Consider the following 22,364-nt stretch of genomic DNA (forward strand, 5'->3'; position numbering starts at 1 on the left):
TTGTAAAGCAATTATACTCCAATAAAGATGTAAAAAAAAAAGTAATAGTGATTTAAACAATTCAGGAAAATTATTTGCTATTATTTGCTTATATTGAACTAATGGGTAAGCTATTCTTGAGTCTTCTTTTTCTGGGTTTTATATTCTATTATCAAACCAAAATATAGAACTTACTTGCAGTTTATAACCTAACATTCATTTAAAAAAATAAATGCTTAATATACAAGTATAAATTTACACTGTATATTTTTCACAAATCCTCCATTGGAAAGCCTCTCCTTTAGGGCTCATTACTGAATATTTTCAAAGGCCAATTAGATCTTGGTTACTCTCCAGGTTTTAAATAAAATTTTCAAATGTACAAAATAACACATACTCTGAGACTTTATCTCAGAAAAAAAATTTCCTTGCAAATTGCTATATACTTATTATCCTTCCACTTCCTTGAATAATTACAGATCAGAAGCATAGATCAAAGCCTGATTATTTGATACCTCAGCTTCATCACTGCCATCAAGATGTTTAAAGTAAGGGATGGCAAAGGCTTAGAGATGGGTACTTGATAATCCTTCTATCAAATGTTGACCCTGCAAAGGACTAATAGATAGTGTTGTGCCTGTAATGGGCAGATAGTATATATTTTTGATTTTGCAGGCATACAATCTCTGCAGCAAGTACTCAGCTCTGCCATTTTGGCGTGAAAGCAGCCAGAGGCAATTCATATAGGAATAGGCATATCAGTGTCCCAATACAACTTATCACACGGCTATATTTAAAATGGATAACCAACAAGGACCTACTGTATAGAACAGGGAACTCTGCTCAATAATCTGTAACAACCTAATTGGGAAAAGAATTTGAAAAAGAATAGATACATGCATATGTATAACTGAATCATTTTGCTGTACACCTGAAACTATCACAACATTGTTAATCAACTATACTCCAATATAAAATAAAAAGTTTAAAAAAAAATAAGCAGCAGGCCAGATTTTGCCTATGGGCTGTAGTTTGCCAACTGACTACTGCCAAGAGCACAAAGAATATAATCAAGAATTTTAGCCAACAACAACATAACAAACAGCAGTTTCATACCCATTTCATGACATATATACACACACATGCACATTTCCCTTTTCATTAATATTATAAATTAATGGAAAATCGGCAGATGAAAAACATTGCTACAAATTCTTCTGAATTAAAATTTGCTAAAATAACTATGTACATAGACAAAAGGAAGTCACTAGATGAAGAAACATTCATCTAGAGTTAATATGGGCTACTGAAATTAGTTTAATTGCTTTTAACTCTATTTAGGTTTGGAAAACTCTTTGAAAGGTATTATCAGTTATCTCTTTACCTTAATTGAGGGTCAGGACAACACCCCATTGAAGCAGCTAAGAATTCACATGTGAAATATTTAAATGCCTAACACAGAGTAGATATTCGTTAAAGCATCTATTAACATAATGATTACTCTTCATTACTGTTATTATTTAAATCATAAGGAAGGAAATTACCAAATCTTCCCTAGAATCATATTCAAATATTTAGTAAGTCTTGTAACGTTCACAAGCACGAAACTGATATCCTATTAGAAAAATACTCAAAGAAAAGCAATTGACCTGTTTTTTTGATCCTGAGTCTGTAAGTTCTTGAACAGTCCTCTAGGTCTCAGTCTTCTCAATTTGAAAGTGAAGAGTTTGCAATAGATTAGCAAGTTAGCTCCATTTCTTTGTTTGGCAAAGGTATGAAAAATTCAACAAATGTTCAAAATAAAACCCAAGATGCGCCCATCTCCTGGCCCTACTCCAAAACTTGGATCTTTTTCTGGACTCTCTCAGGGAAAGGCAATACCCCTCACATTCCCATTCCCCTAATGCAGTTGCACGAGGCTGAAAACTTGGACACCTCTTATACTCAACCAGTCACTCAATTTGCTCAATTTTCCTTCCTAAAGATTTTGATTTCTTAAATCTGCTTTGTTCTATCTCCGACACCGACTCCATCGACTAAGCAATCACCACCGCTTGCCTGAATTCCTGCATGGCTTTCTAAAGTCTCCCTAAATCCAATCTTGTCTCCCTCTGATCCCTTCCTACAAAGAAGTGAGAATGGTCTTTCCAAAATGCAAATTGTATCATGTCAACCTTCTTAAAACCACTTTATGGCTTGGCTTCTCATTTCTCTTCAAGTGTAAACTCTGGCCCACCTTTCAACCTTCCTTCTTGGTTATCTAAACACCTTCCGCTCCCTTTCACTGCCTTTTGCTCGGAATACTCATCTCCACTGTCTTTGGGCACCATATCTTACTCATCTGTGGTATCACCATCTCCCCTCCACTTCCTTACTAGTCTTCCTTGACCCCAGGCTGTTTTTGTTTGTTTGTTTGCTGGCACGGACCTGTGATTCTTTTCATCCAAGCACCTATCTCTATATGAAATTATATATCTGTTAGCATAGTGTTTTGGTTGATGTGATTCTCTTTCAAGGTTGTCAGCTCCATGGTAGCAGACATGTTTTTTTTTCTGATCACTATTGTATTCTCAGTGCCACCGTGAATGAACAGATTAATGAATGAGCATGTATGTATCCAGCCTAAAAATTCTCAAATTTTCTAACGTTCCTGTACAATTTAAAGTGATTTTCTTTTGAAACATTCTATTTTTACATTAGTGGTTTCCATGAGTGTAATTCTACCCTCTCTTCCAAAACATGACACTCCTAAGTCACCGTTACACATAGATTTTTGTTTCCTTTATCCGGTAGTGATAATAAATTAATCTGATCCATCTGTGATCATTTTCTCTCTTGCTTGTGGCAAATAAAACATCTCTGTTTTATGGGGCTATGTGCACGGGCTTTGGGGTCAAACAGGCCTGGGGCTTAATCCCGGGCTCTTTCATTTACTAACTTTGTGAGTCCAGGCAAGTTACTTAATATAACGAGACCTGTTTCTCTTATCTGAAAACTGAGGACAATAATAATTACATCTCAACATGCTGTTATGAGGATTAATTGAGTTAATATAGTAAAGAGTATTCAAATAGTTCCTATTTTTATTATTATGATATCACATATGTCAACCCGACCAGCTTTTGCTTTGGCTCAGTAAACTTGAACTTTTCTGCTGGACACTAATATGCATCTTTGTTGTAAGTGCTTTGAGGCACACATTTTTATAAAACAATATTAGTCAATCTACACCTATTGTTCAACTAGTATTTGCTTTGTATTTTCCTAAGCTTGGGGATTGTGTTCTCTAACTTTGAAGAAAAGGCACGTGAGATAAGAATAATAAATTTACTACAGAAGGTAATTACTCGTTAGACTGTAACAGGACTGACTTCAAGTGCAGTGGAAATTCAGGGAAACTGGGAGAACCATGTAATCAGGGACACTTCCTGGGGAAGCTGGGATCTGTCTAAGAAAAATCTCAAGTGCATAAAGGATTTGAATACAGTCATCAAAGGTGAAGACCATGATACCTAGAGCCTTCTCTGTACCACACACTCGACTGCCTTTATTATATATGTGATTTCCCTTAACCCTCAAAAGAGCTCTGGAAAGTAAATAAAACAGTTCATTCATTCATTCATCAAATATTTCCTGAGAACCTCCTATGTACCAGACCCAATACTGAGAATACACAGTGATGAAAACAAATAAACACCTTCTCTGTGAGTGGCTTACATTCCAGTGGGTTTGATAGCAAAAAACAAAACCAAAAATATTATATGTGGTATATTAAAAGTTGAATTACGCAGTGGAGAAAAGTGAATAGGAAATGAGAAAAGGAGTCCTTGGGGAGGGGTAATCACTTTAAATACAGTTCAGGGGAGGCCTCACTATTTTAGGGATGATGAGGGGCTAAGTGACTTGTATGATGTCTGTCACACATCCAGCAAAAGTGGCAAAAAGAAAAAGTGGCAACAGAAGGATTCAACCTAGGTTTGTCTGACTCCCACTCCTGTTTTGCTCTCTAAACTATACGGAGGAGTGGGTGTTCCAGCTGAGGCAACGCACAGGCCGGACAGAGCCTGTCTGTGTAAGACAGGAAGAAAACTGACTGGATTCCAAGTGCAGGAGTTCCACTGCAACGAGGGAAACATAAACTTGGCTGGGAAGAGTGAAGCCAGACTATGGAGGATCCCAGAAGTTCAATGGAAGTGTCTGATTTAATGCAGCAGGAAAGAGGGTTTTGTTTGTTTGTTTGTTTGTTTTGCTTTGTTATTGGCAATGAATTATGGTATCATGTGTATGAAGCAGAATGTGAGGTATGTGGAGGAGAGTCTGAAGTGAGCAGGCAGCTAGGAACCCGTTGATATAATAGAGGTAAGAAGTTTTGATCTCTAAAATCGAGAGGCTATGGTCAGAACAGTGCAGAAATACGACATGGGAGAAAGACTCTGGTGGAAATGAACTGGAACTAGATCAGTCACTGGGTGTGGGGGTGAAGGAGGAGAGTGGGTCAAAGGCAAACGCTAGACACCAGGTGTGGGTGATGGGGGATGTGAATGCCTTCAACCGACACACAGAGTCTTGGAGTAGGTTACTGTTAATTTTATTTTGGAATCATTTTAGTGATCTGCACACACTGAAGGATCACTGGAAACACCCCAGCATATTGTAAGCCAGAGCTGCAGTCACTGCTTGAAATAAATATTCTACTTAGTTGCCCAAGTGAGAAATCCGAGAATCATCATAGATTGCTGCCTGCTTCATCCTCGTCATCTCCAATGTTCCATCAAGCTCCAAAACATTCCGCCTCCCAAATACCTCCCGATAGCCTCCCCTCTCTCTGTGCCCTCAGAGGCCCGATTTGTGCCATCTTATTTCCCTGGTTCTGCCTAACTTGTCTCCTCTATCTTCACCTGGAGCTTTATTTTCCAGAAAACATATTTTCCCCAAAGCACAAATCTTATCAGAAAGTAAAAGGACTGACAGGAAACAAACTCTCACTTACAGAAATTATTTCAGTCATCCATGTGGCCATGCCCTGAATATACACACCATTTTGTTTAACCTTTATAAATCCTTATAATAATCCCTTAAGGAGGCTGTTTATAGCCTCCTTTAAAGAGGAAGAAACTGAGGGTTGCTTAACGGCACAAACTGAGTAGATAAAGAAGCTGGGATTCAGATTCAATCAGGCTGTTTTTCTGTTTCAACTCACTTGGACCCTGACAGAGGCTCCCAAATCACCTACGTTTTTAAACAAAAGTCTATGTCATTGTCATAACATACAAGGCCTTTCAGGGTATTCCCCTGTGTGCTCTTCCACTCCCCTTTCTCGTCACTCGCGCTGGAGGTCTGGTACCATTTCCGGGGGCCATGTTCTCTCAGATGCACATGGCGCCTTGGGCCTAGACTATAGGAGAGGCTTCATACATACTTATTTTATGAAGCATTTCGTACTGCCTCTGTGCTCTGTGCTCTTTGCCCCTCATTCCTTATGCCCCAGGCTAGACCTACCTGCTTTACAAACCTTTCAAGTTTATAAATTATCTCCTCTTTCTGATTTGTCCCTAATCCCAACAGGGTAGATGTCTTGAGTATATGTACCTCTACCATTACATTTACCCTCTATAGAACTCTTTGTGTCCACCTTGTCCCACCTGACTGCGATCTACTTGAGTACCTGGATTGTATCTTTTTCGTGTATTTATTCCCAGCACCAAGCACAGTGCCTGGACTAGAATAGGGTCTCAGTAAATGTTTGTTTCATGAAGGAAGAGAGGGAGGGAACGTTTGCGGGAATAACCTGACTATTCCTCCCTGACCCCGGAAACAGATTCCCACAGCAGACAGGTCATGTTTATCTGAGCCTCCTTGCAGCCCCAGTTCTTGACACCTTGCCTGGCACCTGTAGGCACTCACATTCATAAACAGTTGGGAATGAACGTATAAAAGCTTGTTTAGCCATTACGTGGTTAAAGCATTTTCACATGACCTTTTTATAAGGTCATTTCCCTGGGTGCATGGGAATGTCTGAAGGGGCCTGTGGAATGTTCTAAATATGTGCAGTAGGAGGGTCTTGAACCCAAGGGGTATCCAGAGCCCAACTCATCATTCACCACGTGGTTCTCAGATAAGGAAGCGACAGGGAAGACATGAGGGCTCTAGATTTCACAACGCAGGGTGACACGACATTCACTGGCAGTAAAGGGAAGATCGTAACAGCCACAGGAGGATAAGACGAAGTCTGATGAGATGCTAGCAAAGATGTTCTGGACCCGCAGAGCTGAAACGCAGTTACATCTGACAGCAGTGTTTTAAAACTTTGACTTTTGGTATGCTCTTTGCCCTGCCTATGATTATTTTCTTAGGATTTATGTAAGATGCTTTTTGTTTTGTTCTGTTTTATAAAAAGTTAACCTGTTTCAATTGTGATAAGTGACAGCAAGGGAAAGGTTTTGGCCCAAGCGTGGGTGGGCCCCAGTTTTCCTGAGGCTACAGGATATCTCTGGGAAACAGAGTAGGGTGAGCCTAAGTCTCTCAGGACTTTGGACATCAGAGGGAGTGACATCAGCAAGAAAAGCAGCACAGGGTCTAGAGAGGGATCAGGGGATAGTCACCACTTTACCGCAGGAAGTTCTAGAAGAAATAACCTCCTAAAATGCCTGACACATAGATAGTGCCCAAAGCTTTGGTAGAAGAAAGGTTCATATAAGTTTTTGCTTACTGCTTACGAACTAGTGAAAATAAACTGAAGAAGGAAAGTTACTCTGGAGAAACAATTTAAATATAATTAAAATAAAGTGTTTCTTATAATGTGTCAATGCAAAAATATGGGTTTTTTTGGTTTTTTTTAAAAATTATTTATTTTAGCTGTGTTGGGTCTTCGTTTCTGTGCGAGGGCTTTCTCTAGTTGTGGCAAGCGGGGGCCACTCTTCATCGCGGTGCGCGGGCCTCTCACTATTGCGGCCTCTCCTATTGCGGAGCACAGGCTCCAGACGTGCAGGCTCAGTCGTTGTGGCTCACGGGCCTAGTTGCTCCGCGGCATGTGGGATCCTCCCAGACCAGGGCTCGAACCCGTGTCTCCTGCATTAGCAGGCAGATTCTCAACCACTGCGCCACCAGGGAAGCCCCAAAAATATGTTTTGATTTATACAGTCGTCTACACATTTTTTCCATCTGGGTAAAATATCCATACTTATAATGGATTGATTAATTCTACAGCCAGACTGAAGTATATTTTCCAACAACTAAAACCTATAGACATATTCCAAGGGGATTTTATCATAAGAGTAGAGATGACTTCATCAGAAGTCACTACGTATGCTCTTCACTCCTTGGCAAAATCTGATTTGCGCGACGTTATCTTGGAAACTATCCCTGGGTTTTTAGTCACTGCAGGGAACCGGTTCATCTCACAAGTGAGGTTCACCTGTTATCAGGTGCTGAGACTTGGCGGCTCACTAAGAGTACTGCGCAGAGGCACCAGGGCACTTTGGGATGGTCTACATACTCCAGGATGCAAAGTGCCATGAGGAAACTTTTAAAATATTCAAACAACCCAGATTTAAAAACCATCTGGGGAGGCATGAGTGTTTTTAGCCCCGTTCCATTTTACATGAAAATATTTTGTTCACCTTTAAATGTAGAATATATTGGGTTCGTTCAGGTTTCGTTCAGGTTTCCCGTAAGATGTTACGAAAAACCCGAACGAACATTTTGGTCAACCCAATGTGTTTTCTTCACCCCCAAACCTGACTTTGCGCAGAATAAACGAGGGAGCAGGAAGAAACGAATGACTTAAAACATAAATATTTCTATTTGCTATACCACCTTTTGACAACTAAACCCAGTGATTCACACCTGTATTTTCTAATAGGTGGTTATACATGTTGATTAAGAAACAAATGATATTTAAAGAAATTTGTACTTACCAGAAATACTGCTATAGATATTCCAACCAGAAAGCCTGCTATCACATCGGACCAATGATTTCGATATTCTGCTACTCTGTTGAGCCCAGTAAGAAAGGCCAAACACATTAAGCCCAGGCATAGAACGGGCTTAGCAAGTCTTGTTCCTTTGGCTTTGATTGTGTTGGTAATGTACATCTGAAATAGTAAATGAAAAACATGACTTTCCATGAACGTATTTCCTTGATATACACCTCATATATGTGTCTGTACATATATATATTTATTGACATAGATATGCCTATATAGTGCAAATAATTAACTGAAGTTTATGAATTTTTTGAAAGAAATTTCTTAAAAGTAGAGTTTAAAAGTATAAGATACTGAGTGCAGACATTCCAAGTGACTTTTTTTTAACTTTTAATGTACTTATTCTTGTTTCATCTGAATTTACATTTTAGATCAATACTATTAGAAGGGGAAAACTGATGAATGAATGTTTTTAATGTTTACATTTTTGTATACCATATGGAGAGGATGCATACTTTATAAAAATTAGAAGTTGTGAGTATAGTTATAAAAAACAAAATGGAGTGGATTTCCACTAAACAGATACTACTTTGAAAAAAGAATTTAAAGTTCAATACAGTGCCAAGGTTTGCTTTTATGCTGTTACCTGAAATTGTGAAATTACTTTGTTTTAACCAAATTTTATCAACCACCATTAGGACAACAAAAAAAAATTAACGATGATGGAGGAAATGTGTCAGCTAAAGCCAAAACAAAACAATTAGTAAACACCTACATTTTTGGCATCTTCACATATGCTAATGAAGAACAATTAAGTGTCAGCTGATTGCACAGAATGAAATGCCTTCAAGTTGTGAGCCACCATGCTCAAAAAACCCAGTCTTTCCCCCAATCTGATTTATTCTATAGCTCAATTGCTCATAACTTAAACCATGTGTTCCTATATAAGTGAATCTGTTGACTGTGAAGGAAATGTGTCAGTTATTATTTCAAGTCACTAGTAAAGTAACTATTAAAGAGATGGCTTTGACAGTGCAATCAGTTTTTATGATATTAATGTCAGAATCTGATACTGATAATATAATCAGAAAAATACTTAGAAATGTACGTAACCACTTGCCTATTGTCCTCAGTTGAATAAAAAATACATTTGCCTAAGAGATTAAACCAAAATCAGCACTTATGCTTTTAGTTCATGGCAGCCATTTTAGAATGCTATGAAATTCAGTAATTATCTTTTCTCTTTTTTTTTTTTTTTTTGGGCAAGTTTGCAGCCCTGTTAGCTGCCAGTACACACTGTATGAATATTTAAACAGTTCATGTGATACAAGGCTTCTACCTAGCCAAGTTCTAGCTCTTTGCAATCTATCCCTGGTCCTGATACTCTAGGGGAAAAAAAAGCTGGATTATCTCCATTTTGGGCCTATGACCTTCAGAGCTATGTCTGTGTATTCTAAGCCTGTGCTTGAAAGAGCTAAATAATCTCAGTTAAGAAGAATAAGTATACATGAGAGGCAAATAGGAGATGAGAAAGAGAAAATGGTGCTTTTGCCATTCTGAGAGAATATATTAAAGAGTTTTGCCCACACGAGTAACAAGGCAAGAATATCACACCACTTCAGGTGTCCAGTGACGTACCTAATAGAGTAATTCCTTATTTGACTCGTGCATATAAACAGGGAGTGAAATTTGAGCTGCTTGTGGGATTTTCTGTAACACAGCTATGCGGCTGATTACTAACTTCTTACCTTTGCATTTCTTCACATCTGTCAGAACGCTAAAGACATCCTATCCTTATTAAAACAAAATGAACGTGAAATGATAACTGAATAGTATTAATACCGCTAATACTTATTATAGCTATGATTTAATGAGTGATGGCTGTTCAAGGCAATGTTCTAAGCATTTTACTTTACTTATTAAATCCTCAAAATAACCATATTAGTAAGAAATCATCATTATCTTCATTTTATAGATGAAAAAATTGACTCAAGACAAAGCTTACTATGAAGAATATACAACTTAACTATTGGGGGTGGCACTTTTGAGAAGGAGAGATGTCAATGGGAAGTAGGGGTAAAGCACTTTGGTGCCTTTAACCTTTGTTTCTTTCTTGATTGATTTCTTGCCTAGAGAAAATGGCATAAGCTAAGTATCAGTGAATGCAAGAGAAATGAAATGAAAAATACGGGAAAGAAGGCCACCATAGTACATAGCAGTGAGGCTACATCTATACTCTACTATTAGGAAGAAGTAGGAAGTAGTATATATGTGGTTTGTGTGGGAAATCTACAGAATCTGTATGGCTTTGGAAAACACTTGCCTTCTCCTTCAACCCCAGAGGCCATCACAGATAGAGCTCAGCCCTAACTTATCCAAATTGTGTAAGCCTATAGTAATCTGTGACCTTGGGTTACAATCCTCTGAAGTGTCTCTTGAATTTGAGTTTATTCCTAAGATGCTCTATGACTTAAGCACTGTTTGTAAAGCGTCCCAAGACACAGTCTGGCCACTATGCAAACTCATGAAAAGGCTTTTATATTAGGAATAGCCTGGGATTTGGCTCTTCCCCCACCAGATCCCCACTTAATGTCCGGAACCAGAATAGAAGATAATTGAATTTTAAGCGTTATGGGAGAAGGACGACATCTCTTCAAATAATTTCAACTTTAAAGTGGGTCACTGTAGTGCTTTATAATGCACAGATTTTTCTGTACCATAATCAGTTGACATGGATGTCACAAAAGAAAAATTTGAGTTTGCACTTATATGTACTAGGAAACTTTTTGGTACTTATGAATGTAAGTGCCTTTTAACCAGTCTAATTGTGTTATCCTTACAGAAGGTCTATTATACCTAATTTGCAGAAGAGGAAATTATAGCATGAGAATCTATTAAGCAAGTTGGACACAGGACAGGAATTGATTATTTATGCTCTCTTGGTTTTTAATTCACTTATGAAACCATCTAGGTTAACCAGATGTCAAAATGTAGCTAAAATAAAACACAAACAGAAGGGTGTATAATCTGAGTAGGATGGTATCTGCTCAGTCCTCAAGGGTCAGTGAATGCTCACTACCTCATAGGCCAAGCCATTTAGCCATTATTAGGTAGTTCTTATTCATCAATCCCATGAATATCTATTAGCCCCAAGATACAGAAGGTTAAAACCAGTCATTTGCTACCTGCTAACAGCGAGGTGTATATTCTTCTACACATTTTTCTCCTTGCTTATACAATATATACAATAATTGACACACATATAAAGGGGTTTTGCTTACTTGTTTGCTTTTACTAAAAAATAATCTCAATGCCCATGTAGTAAAGTGAATGGACTCACTTGTGAGAATATTAATCTATCTCTTGGGTAAATGAGAAAGCACTGTACAATTTTAAAACAATACTATTATAAAATAAAAACACAAATGTTTGTGCTTGTTAATTACTTACTATACACCTGAAACTGTTATTCAAAGAGGAGGAATCTAGGTTAGATCCAGAAGGATGAGTACGAGTTCCCGGCAAAGGGAAAATGGGGGTAAAAGGTGTCCTAGACCCAGGGAGAGTATCCGTAACCCTGCTATGCGCTCCCCGAGCACCTGCGTCGTCCTCTCCCAAAACACTTACCACAATGTGTGGTTTATACTCATTTAGGTTGTTCCCTTCACTACAGTGAGGACACAGAAGGCAAATCTGGAGTCTGCACTGTAAGCCCTGAGCTTAGCACTTTGCCTGAAACACAGTAAGCACTCAAAAGACTTACTAGACTTACTAAATAAAAGAACGAATAAATGAAAAATGTAAAGGCACAAGAGAAAGAGTATAGAGTATTTTCTTCATAGCATTTGTCACTATTTAAAATCATGTTCCCCATTTCTGTGTAGGTATATCTGTTGCCTCCACGAGAATATTCCATTAGAATAAAACCTCTGTCCATTCACCATTCTACCTGAAATGCATAGAACTCCTTTTATGTAGTAGGTATTCAAAAATGTTGAATTAATGAATGCATGAATGGCATGCTTGGGGAAAAGTGAATTTTTGAACTCTTTTATTGTCAGAAAATACACATCGCTATCAGAAATTGTCTTGCATATGCATGTGTTTAGTTGCTATTGTCTTTCTCCTCCTTGTCTATCTCATATTGCCTGGATCAAAACCTGGTACAGGGTAGGCACCTGTGATAGAAAGAATATTAGCCCCCTAACAATGCCGAAGCTCTAATCCTAGAAACTTGTGAATATGTCACCAAATCACATGAGTCTTTAAATGTGGATAACCTTCCCTAACTGTAATCAGAGAGATCTGAAGATGCTATGCTGCCGTCTTTGACGATGGAGAAAGGGAGCAACCAACCAAGGAATTCAGATAGCCTCTGGGAGCTGGAAAAGGCAGGGAATGAATTCTCCCTAGAGCCTCTTGAAGGGATGCAGCCAGGCTGAAACCTTGATTTTAGCCCAGTGAGACCATGCTGGACTTCAGATCTATGGAACTCTAGGATAATAACCTTGGGTTGTTTTAAGTCCCTAAGTTTGTGGTATTTTGTCATGGTGTCAAAAGAAAACTATGATAATCAATCAATATCTGCTTCATGCGTGAATGAATGAATGGACTGGAATTTGTAAAAATGATCCACAAGGGATAACTGTGGCATAGTGATTAGGTTACCTGATCTGGAACCAATGAGATTTGGGTTTGAGTCCTGGCTCTGTCACTTACTTAAGCAAGTTATTCAACCTATCTAAGCCTTGAACTCCTTATGTATAAAATGATTGGGTTGTTTTTTTTTGATATTAAGCTGTATGAGCTGCTTGCATATTTTGGAAGTTAGTCCCTTGTCTGTAGCATCGTTTGTAAATATTTTCTCCCATTCCTTAGGCTGTCTTTTCATTTTGTTTATGGTTTCCTTTGCTGTGCAAAAGCTTTTAAGTTTAATTAGGTCCCATTTGTTTATTTTGGTATTTATTCCATCACTCTAGGAGACTGCTCCAAAAAAATATTGCTGTGATTTATGTCAAAGAGTGTTCTGCCTATGTTTTCCTCTAGGAGTTTTATAGTATCCAGTCTTACATTTAGGTCTTTAATCCATTTTGAGTTTGGTGTTAGAGAATGGTAGCCGTCCAGTTTTCCCAGCACTACTTATTGAAGAGACTGTCTTTCCTCCATTGTATACTCTTGCCTTCTTTGTCATAGATTAATTGACCATAATGTGTGGGTTTATTCGGATTGCACCCTATAGTCTTACTCATGGATCTACAATTCATAATCAGGTTAGGATGGATTCTTTAAACTGATTTCCAGGTTTGGATTACTTTGATTCATATATCCTAAGAAGCAATAGGTTTTTTTGGTTTTGTTTTTTTAATAACCACATAGCATTACTACTGGTCATATTGTTTGTAGTCCTCACATGGACTGATGTCCCACCAAGTTCTTCTTATCTTGGATTCCTGGGGTTATTTTTAAAAAATCAAATTTCTTAATTGTTTTCAAAATAGCATTCCACCTTGTTAAAACCCTTTTGACCTTTGAGGTTGACATCTATCAAATTAGTCCCATTTCTCTCAGCTTCTTCTTAGCACCATACAGATCACCAATAACAAGGCAGTGTCAAGGGTAGAATTCCATGGCACTCCACTGGAGATTTATTTGCAACTTGGTACAGAGACATTGAACAAAATTTGGAGTGTACATTTATTAAGCCAGGTGTGCAGTGTCCTGAAAGTCTTATTATTATATCCATACTTATCCGTGATCATAAATTTGCCAAACTGCAATGTAAATGTATTTGATAGGGTATGTAATAGAATTGTGATGAGAGGTAATGCAGTGGTAGAAAGACCATGGACTTTGTACCAGATTTGTGTCCACATAATTCAGACCTTTCAGGGCTGTGTTGGGGAAGCACAATAAACAGTGGTATATTGAAGCCATAAATTTTATGTACTAAACCTAGATTGTATAGAGCATGCAGCTACTTTTTTTTCCCCTAACTGACCTAAACTTCATCATGGGCATCCATCCTGCACTGAAGAGGAACAGAATGAGGGAGAGAGAAAGTCTGCCACCTTCCCCTCCTATATGTTGGTGGTACCACCCTGTTTATACTATATCCTGTGTACTCTTTATTATTACCTTGTAATAAAATACACAGATCTTCAAATTTTGCTTTTGGTATGTAAAGGTAGCTTTGGAATTTAGAAATTCCTGTTCTCTTTTGACAAAGAGAGATTTGACTACTGAAGCCAAACATTGTCTTCCTTTTCTAATTGGTACTGGCCCATCTCTCTTTTTCTTTTTCCAGTTTTACTGAGGTATAATTGACAAATTTAAAAAATCGATATACTTAAGGTATGCAACTTGCTGTTTTTATATATGTGTACATTGTGATCACCATAATCAAGCTAATTTAATGTAACCATTACATCACATAGTTACCATTTTGTGTGTATGTGTACATTTAAGATCTACCTACTCTCTTAGCAAATTTCAAGTACACAATACAGTGTAGTTACATTGCTATACATTATATCTGTGTGGTATGTATAGATATAATACTATTCAGGATTAAAAAAGAAGGGAGTCCTGCCATTTGAGACAACACGGATCAACCTGAAGGACATTATGCTAAGTGAAATATGCCAGGCGAGGAAAGACAAATACTGCAAGATCTCGCTTATATGTGCAATCTAAAATAGTCAACCCCATACAAGCAGAGAGTAGAGTGGGGGCTGCCAGAAGCTAGCAGACAGGGAAACGGGGACATAGATGTTGGCCTTTCTCTTATGGCATGTCCTTCTCTGAGACACTGAATAACAGATGAGAAATCCTAGAGTTACGTTGCCCAATATGGTAGATACTAGCTAGAGCTACTGAGCACTGGAAACATAGACAGTGGGACCAAGGGACTGCATTTTTAATATTAGTTAATTTCAGTTTTTAAAACTGGTACTTGCTTTGATTATTAGAAAACTTTTAAATATGTTTGGAACAAACTGGGTATGTGTTTCTACTTTTACACTGTAAGTTTTATGAAACCTAAATAGAGATCAAATACTTGAGATGAAAATGTAGTATCAGAACTGAGCTGAACTGCAAAAGACAAATAGGCACTGGATTTTGAAAACTTTGCAAAAAGGGGAATGCAAAATATCTCATTAATAATTTTTATATTGACACATATTGAAATGTTAAAATTTAGACATACTCGGTTAAATAAAATATATTTTAAAACTTGAACCTTCGTTTTTGCTTTTGGAAAATATGACTTCGAAAATTAATAATCATATATGTGGTTCATTTTATATTTCTACTAGATATTGCAGACATAGACAAGAGCATATGATTCAAGGGAAATGAAAAATATATCAGTTAATATTCAAAAATATTGTTCCTATTTCAGCGTTTATTGCTACTTTATTATTTTTATTTATTATATTGGTTGGAGTTGTGTACTGAACCTAAAACCATTTTTTAGGGCACTCGTGTTCTGTAAGACACGAGTTAGCTATATCTTTTAACTATATCTAACTTTTACATCTATTAATATATTACTATTTCAAGCAGCACATAAAGTAATAAAATGATTTTATGGAATTATCTTTTATTTTCAGAGTTAAAACTATCACAGTCTATTTTTTCAGGTTCTGATTATTAACACAGCTTTTTTTTTTTTTTTTTCTTTTTTTTTTTTCGGTACGCGGGCCTCTCCTGTTGTGGAGCATAGGCTCCAGACGCGCAGGCTCAGCGGCCATGGCTCACGGGCCCAGCCGCTCCGCGGCATGTGGGATCTTCCCAGACCGGGGCACGAACCCGCGTCAGCTGCATCGGCAGGCGGACTCTCAACCACTTCGCCACCAGGGAAGCCCTAAAACAGCTTTTTAAAAAACATTTTGCTTCTAAAAGTTAATCAATTGTTTTGTATTTTATTGATATTTTACTTTTTTTAACATCTTATTGGAGTATGATTGCTTTACAATGTTGTGTTAGTTTCTGCTGTATAACAAAGTGAATCAGCTAAACATACACATATATCCCCAGATCCCCTCCATCTTGCGTCTCCCTCCCACCCTCCCTATCCCACCCCTCTAGGTGGTCACAAAGCACTGAGCTGATCTCCCTGTGCTATGCGGCTGCTTCCCACTAGCTATCTATTTTACATTTGGTAATGTATATATGTCAATGCTACTTTCTCACTTCATCACAGCTTACCCTTCCCCCTCCCTGTGTCCTCAAGCCCATTCTCTACGTCTGTGCCTTTATTCCTGTCCTGCCCCTAGGTTCATCAGAACACTTTTTTTTTTTTGGTTCCATATATATGTGTTAGCATACAGTATTTGTTTTTCTTTTTCTGACTTATTCCACTCTGTATGACAGTCTCTAGGTCCATCCACCTCACTACAAATAACTCAATTTCATTTCTTTTTATGGCTGAGTAATATTTTATTGTATATATGTGCCACATCTTTATCCATTCATCTGTCGGACATATAGGTTGCTTCCATTTCCTAGCTATTGTAAATAGTGCTGCAATGAACATTGTGGTACATGTATCTTTTTGAATTATGGTTTTCTCAGGGTATATGCCCAGGAGTGGGATTACTGGGTCCTACGGTAGTTCTATTTTTAGTTTTTTAAGGAACCTCCATACTGTTCTCCATAGTGGTTGTATAAATTTACCTTCCCAACAAACAGTGCAAGAGGGTTCCCTTTTCTCCACATCCTCTCCAGCATTTATTGTTTATAGATTTGTTGAAGATGGCCATTCTAACTGGTGTGAGGTGACACCTTATTGTAGTTTTGATTTGCATTTCTCTAATGATTAGTGATGTGGACCATCCTTTCATGTGTTTATTGGGAATCTGTATATCTTCTTTAGAGAAATGTCTATTTAGCTCCTCTGCCCATTTTTGGATTGGGTTGAATGTTTTTTTTGATATTGAGCTGCATGAGCTGCTTGTATATTGTCGATTAATCCTTTGTCACTTGCTTCCTTTGCAAATATTTTTGCCAATTCTGAGGGTTATCTTTTCACTTTGTTTATGGTTTCCTTTGCTGTGCAAAAGCTTTTAAGTTTCATTAGGTCCCATTTGTTTATTTTTGTTTTTATTTCCATTTCTCTAGGAGGTAGGTCAAAAAGGTTCTTGCTGTGATTTATGTCAAAGAGTATTCTTCCTATGTTTTCCTCTAAGAGTTTGATAGTGTCTGGCCTTACATTTAGGTCTTTAATCCATTTTGAGTTTATTTTGTGTATGGTGAAGGAAGTGTTCTAATTTCATTCTTTCACATGTAGCTGTGCAGTTTTCCCAGCACCACTTATTGAAGAGGCTGTCTTTTCTCCATTGCATATTCTTGCCTCCTTTATCAAAGATAAGGTGACCATACGCGCATGGGTTTATCTCTAGGCTTTCTATCCTGTTCTACTGATCTATATTTCTGTTTTTGTGCCAGTACCATAGTGTCTTGATTATTGTAGCTTTGTAGTATAGTCTGAAGTCTGGGAGCCTGACTCCTCCAGCTCTGTTTTTTTCTCTTTCTCAAGATTGCTTTGGCTGTTCAGGGTCTTTTTTGTTTCCATACAAATTGTGAAATTTTTTGTTCTAGTTCTGTGAAAAATGCCAGTAGTAGTTTGATAGGGATTGCATTGAATCTGTAGGTTGCTTTGGGTAGTATAGTCATGTTCACAGTTTTACTCTTCCAATCCAAGAACATGGTATGTCTCTCCATCTGTTTGTATCATCTTTAGTTTCTTTCATCAGTGTCTTATAGTTTTCTGCATACAGGACTTTGTCCCCTTAGGTAGGTTTATTCCTAGGCATTTTATTATTTTTGTTGCAATGGTAAATGGAAGTGTTTCCTTAATTTCTCTTTCAGATTTTTCATCATTAGTGTATAGGAATGCAAGAGATTTCTGTGCATTAATTTTGTACCCTGCTACTTTACCGCATTCATTGATTAGCTCTAGTAGTTTTCTGGTAGCATCTTTAGGATTCTCTATGTACAGTATCATGTCATCTGCAAAAAGTGACAGCTTTACTTCTTCTTTTCCAATTTGGATTCCTTTTATTTCTTTTTCTTCTCTGATTGCTGTAACTAAAACTTCCAAAACTATGTTGAATAACAGTGGTGAGAGTGGGCAACCTTGTCTTGTTCCTATCTCAGAGGAAATGGTTTCAGTTTCTCACCAGTAAGAACAATGTTGGCTGTGGGTTTGTCATATATGGCCTTTAATATGCTAATTCCCCTATGCCTACTTTCTGGAGAGTTTTTATCATAAATGGGTGTTGAAATTTGTCAAAAGCTTTTTCTACATCTATTGAGATGATCAGATGGTTTTTATGCTTCAATTTGTTAATATGGTGTATCACATTGATTGATTTGCGTATATTGAAGAATCCTTGCATTCCTGGGATAAACCCCAGTTGATCATGGTGTATGAACCTTTAAATGTGCTGTTGGATTCTTTTTGCTAGTATTTTGTTGAGGATTTTTGCATCTATGTTCATCAGTGATATTGGCCTGCAGTTTTCTCTTTTTGAGACATCTTTGTCTGGATTTGGTATCAGGGTGATGATGGCCTCATAGAATGAGTTTGGGAGTGTTCCTCCTTCTGCTATATTTTGGAAGAGTTTGAGAAGGAGAGGTGCTAGCTCTTTTCTAAATGTTTGATAGAAATAGCCTGTGAAGCCACCTGGTCCCGGGCTTTTGTTTGTTGGAAGATTTTTAATCACAGTTTCAACTTCAGTGCTTGTGATTGGTCTCTATATTTTCTATTTCTTCCTGGTTCAGTCTCAGAAGGTTGTGCTTTTCTAAGAACTTGTCCATTTCTTCCAGGCTGTCCATTTTATGGGCATATAGTTGCTTGTAGTCATCCCTCATGATTATTTGTATTTCTGTAGGGTCAGTTGTTACTTCCACTTTTTCATTTCTAATTCTGTTGATTTGAGTCTTCTCCCTTTTTTTCTTGATGAGTCTGGCTAGTGGTTTCTCAATTTTGTTTATCTTCTCAAAGAACCAGCTTTTAGTTTTATTGCTCTTTACTATTGTTTCCTTCATTTCTTTTTCATTTATTTCAGATCTGATCTTTATGATTTCTTTCCTTCTGCTAACTTTGGGGGTTTGTGTTCTTCTTTCTCTAATTGCTTGAGGTGTAAGGTTAGGTTGTTTATTTGAGATTTTTCTTTTTTCTTGAGGTAGGATTGTATTGCTATAAACTTCCATCTTAGAACTGCTTTTGCTGCATCCCATCGATTTTGGGTCATCGTGTTTTCATTGTCATTTGTGTCTAGGTATTTGATTTCCTCTTTGGTATCTTCAGTGATCTCTTGGTTATTCAGTAGCATACTGTTTAGCCTCCACGGGTTTGTATTTTTTACAGTTTTTTTTTCCTCTAATTGATATCTAGTCTCATAGCGTTGTGGTCGGAAAAGATACCTGATATGATTTCAATTTTCTTAAATATACCAAGGCTTGATTTGTGGCCCAAGTTATGATCTATCCTGGAGAATGTTCCATGAGCACTTGAGAAGAAAGTTATTCTGTTGTTTTGGGATGGAATGTCCTATAAATATCAATTAAATCTATCTGGTCTATTGTGTCATTTAAAGCTTGTATTTCCTTATTTATTTTCATTTTGGATGATCTGTACATTGGTGAAAGTGGAGTGTTAAAGTCCCCTACTATGATTGTGTTACTGTCGATTTTCCCTTTCATGGCTGTTAGCATTTGCCTTATGTATTGAGGTGCTCCTATGTTGGGTGCATAAATATTTACAATTGTTATATCTACTTCTTGGATTGATCCCTTGATCATTATGTAGTGCCCTTCTTTGTCTCCTGTAATAGTCTTTACTTTAAAGTCTATTTTGTCTGATATGTGAATTGCTATTCCAGCTTTCTTTTGATTTCCATTTGCATGGAATATCTTTTTCCATCGCCTCACTTTCAGCTGTATTTGTCCCTAGGTCTGAAGTGGGTCTCTTGTAGACAACATATATACAGGTCTTGTTTTGTATCCATTCAGCCAGTCTATGTCTTTTGGTTGGAGCATTTAATCCATTCACATTTAAGGTAATTATTGATACATATGTTTCTACTACCATTTTCTTCACTGTTTTGGGTTTGTTATTGTAGGTCTTTTCCTTTTCTTGGGTTTCCTGCCTAGAAGTTCCTTTAGCATTTGTTGTAAAGCTGGTTTGGTGGTGCTGAATTCTCTTAGCTTTTGCTTATCTGTAAAGGTTTTAATTTCTCCATCGAATATGAATGAGATCCTTGCTGGGTAGAGTAATCTTGGTTGTAGGTTTTTCCCTTTCATCACTTTAAATATGTCCTGCCACTCCCTTCTGGCTTGTAGAGTTTCTGCTGAAAGATCAGCTGTTAACCTTATGGGGATTCCCTTTTATGTTTTTTGTTGCTTTTCCCTTGCTGCTTTTAATATTTTTTCTTTGTATTTAATTTTTGATAGTTTGATTAATATGTGTCTTGGTGTGTTTCTCCTTGGATTTAACTGTATGGGACTCTCTGTGCTTCCTGGAGTTGATTGACTATTTCTGTCCCACGTTAGGGAAGTTTTCAACTATAATCTCTTGAAATATTTTCTCAGACCCTTTCTTTTTCTCTTTTTCTTCTGGGACCCCTATAATTCGAATGTTGGTATGTTTAATGTTGTCCCAGAGGTCTCTAGACTGTCCTCAATTCTTTTCATTCTTTTTTCTGTATTCTGCTCTGCAGTAGTTATTTCCACTATTTTATCTTCCAGGTCACTTATCTGTTCTTCTGCCTCCATTATTCTGCTATTGATTCCTCCTAGAGAATTTTTAATTTCATTTATTGTGTTGTTCATCATTGTTTGTTTGCTGTTTAGTTCTTCTAGGTCCCTGTTAAATGTTTCTTGTATTTTCTCCATTCTGTTTCCATGATTTCGGGTCATCCTTACTATCATTACTCTGAATTCTTTTTTCAGGTAGACTGTCTATTTCCTCTGCATTCGTTTGGTCTGGTGGGATTTTACCTTGCTCCTTCATCTACTGCATATTTTTCTGTCTTCTCATTTTGCTTAACTTACTGTGTTTGGGGTTTCCTTTTCGCAGGCTACAGGTTCGTAGTTCCCATTGTTTTTGTTGTCTGCCCCCAGTGGGTAAGGTTGGTTCAGTGGCTTGTGGAGGCTTCCTGGTGGAGAGGACTGGTGCCTGTGTTCTTGTGGGTGGGGTTGTATCTTGTCCTTCTGGTGGTGTGTTTTGGTGTGTCTGTGATCTTATTATGATTTTAGGCAGCCTCTCTGCTAATGGGTGGGGTTGTGTTCCTGTCTTGCTAGTTGTTTGGCATGGACCATCGAGCACTGGAGTTGCTAGCCTTTAGGTGGAGGTGGTCCTTAGCATTGAGATGGAGGTCTCTGGGAGAGCTCTCGCTGATTGATATTATGTGGGGCTGGGAGGTCTCTGGCAGTCCAATGTCCTGAACTTGGCCTCTCCCACCTCAGAGGCTCAGGCCTGACACTAGGGTGGAGCACCAAGACCCTGTCAGCCACATGGGTCAGAAGAAAAGGGAGAAAAAAAAGACAGAAAAATAAATAAATAAATAAAATAAAATAATTAAAATTAAAAAAAAATTTAAAATTAGTAAAATAAAAAAATAAAAAAGTAATTGTGGGGCTTCCCTGGTGGCGCAGTGGTTGAGAGTCTGCCTGACGATGCAGGGGACATGGGTTCATGACCCGGTCCGGGAAGATCCCACATGCCGCGGAGCGGCTAGGCCCGTGAGCCATGGCTGCTGAGCCTGCGCGTCGGAGCCTGTGCTCCACAATGGGAGAGGTCACAACAGTGAGAGGCCCGCGTACCACCAAAAAAAAAAAAAAAAGGAATTGTGGGTATTTAATCCGCTGCTCCTGAGTCTACATGGAGAGATTTCTCTTTCCCTTCTTTGTTCGCACAGCTCCTGGGGTTCAGCTTTGGTTTTGGCCCCACCTCTGTGTGTAGGCTGCTCTTAGACTTCTGTTCCCGCCCAGACAGGACAGGGTTAAAACAGTGGCTTATTAGGGGGCTCTGGTTCACTCATGCCGGGGGAGGAAGGGGTACAGTAGTTATAACTGGTATGTGGGGCAAGCCTGCGGCGGCAGAGGCCAGCGTGAGTTTGCACCAGCCTGAGGCGCGACGTGTGCTCTCCCAGGGAAGTTATCTCTGGATCACGGGACCCTGTAAGTGGCAGGCTGCATAGGCTCCTGGGAGGGGAGATGTGGAGAGTGACCTGTGCTTGCACACAGGCTTCTTGGTGGCTGCAGCAGCAGCCTTAGCATCTCATGCCCGTTTCTTGTATCTGAGCTGATAGCCATGGCTTGCGCCTGTCTCTGGAGCTCACTTAGGTGGTGCTCTGAATCCCCTCTCCTCGAGCACCTGGAAACAATGGTCTTTTGCCTCTTTGGCAGCTCCAGACTTTTTCCCGGACTCCCTCCCAGCCAGCTGTGGCA

At 38.3% G+C, this 22,364-nt stretch overlaps 1 protein-coding gene across 1 annotated transcript in view; it reads right to left on the bottom strand.

The window, feature by feature from the left end:
* PLPPR5 (phospholipid phosphatase related 5) overlaps positions 1-22,364 on the bottom strand; it is a 127,890-nt gene that overhangs the window by 21,826 nt on the left and 83,700 nt on the right. Inside the window, exon 4 of the mRNA XM_027114441.1 lies at positions 7,896-8,072. Within this exon, the coding sequence (XP_026970242.1) occupies positions 7,896-8,072 (177 nt within the window). The remainder of the gene's footprint in view (positions 1-7,895; positions 8,073-22,364) is intronic.

The sequence above is a fragment of the Aethalodelphis obliquidens genome, unplaced genomic scaffold (assembly GCF_003676395.1).
Source record: "Aethalodelphis obliquidens isolate GAN/ISIS:26980383/991018 unplaced genomic scaffold, ASM367639v1 scaffold13, whole genome shotgun sequence".
NCBI classification, from domain to species: Eukaryota; Metazoa; Chordata; class Mammalia; order Artiodactyla; family Delphinidae; genus Aethalodelphis; species Aethalodelphis obliquidens.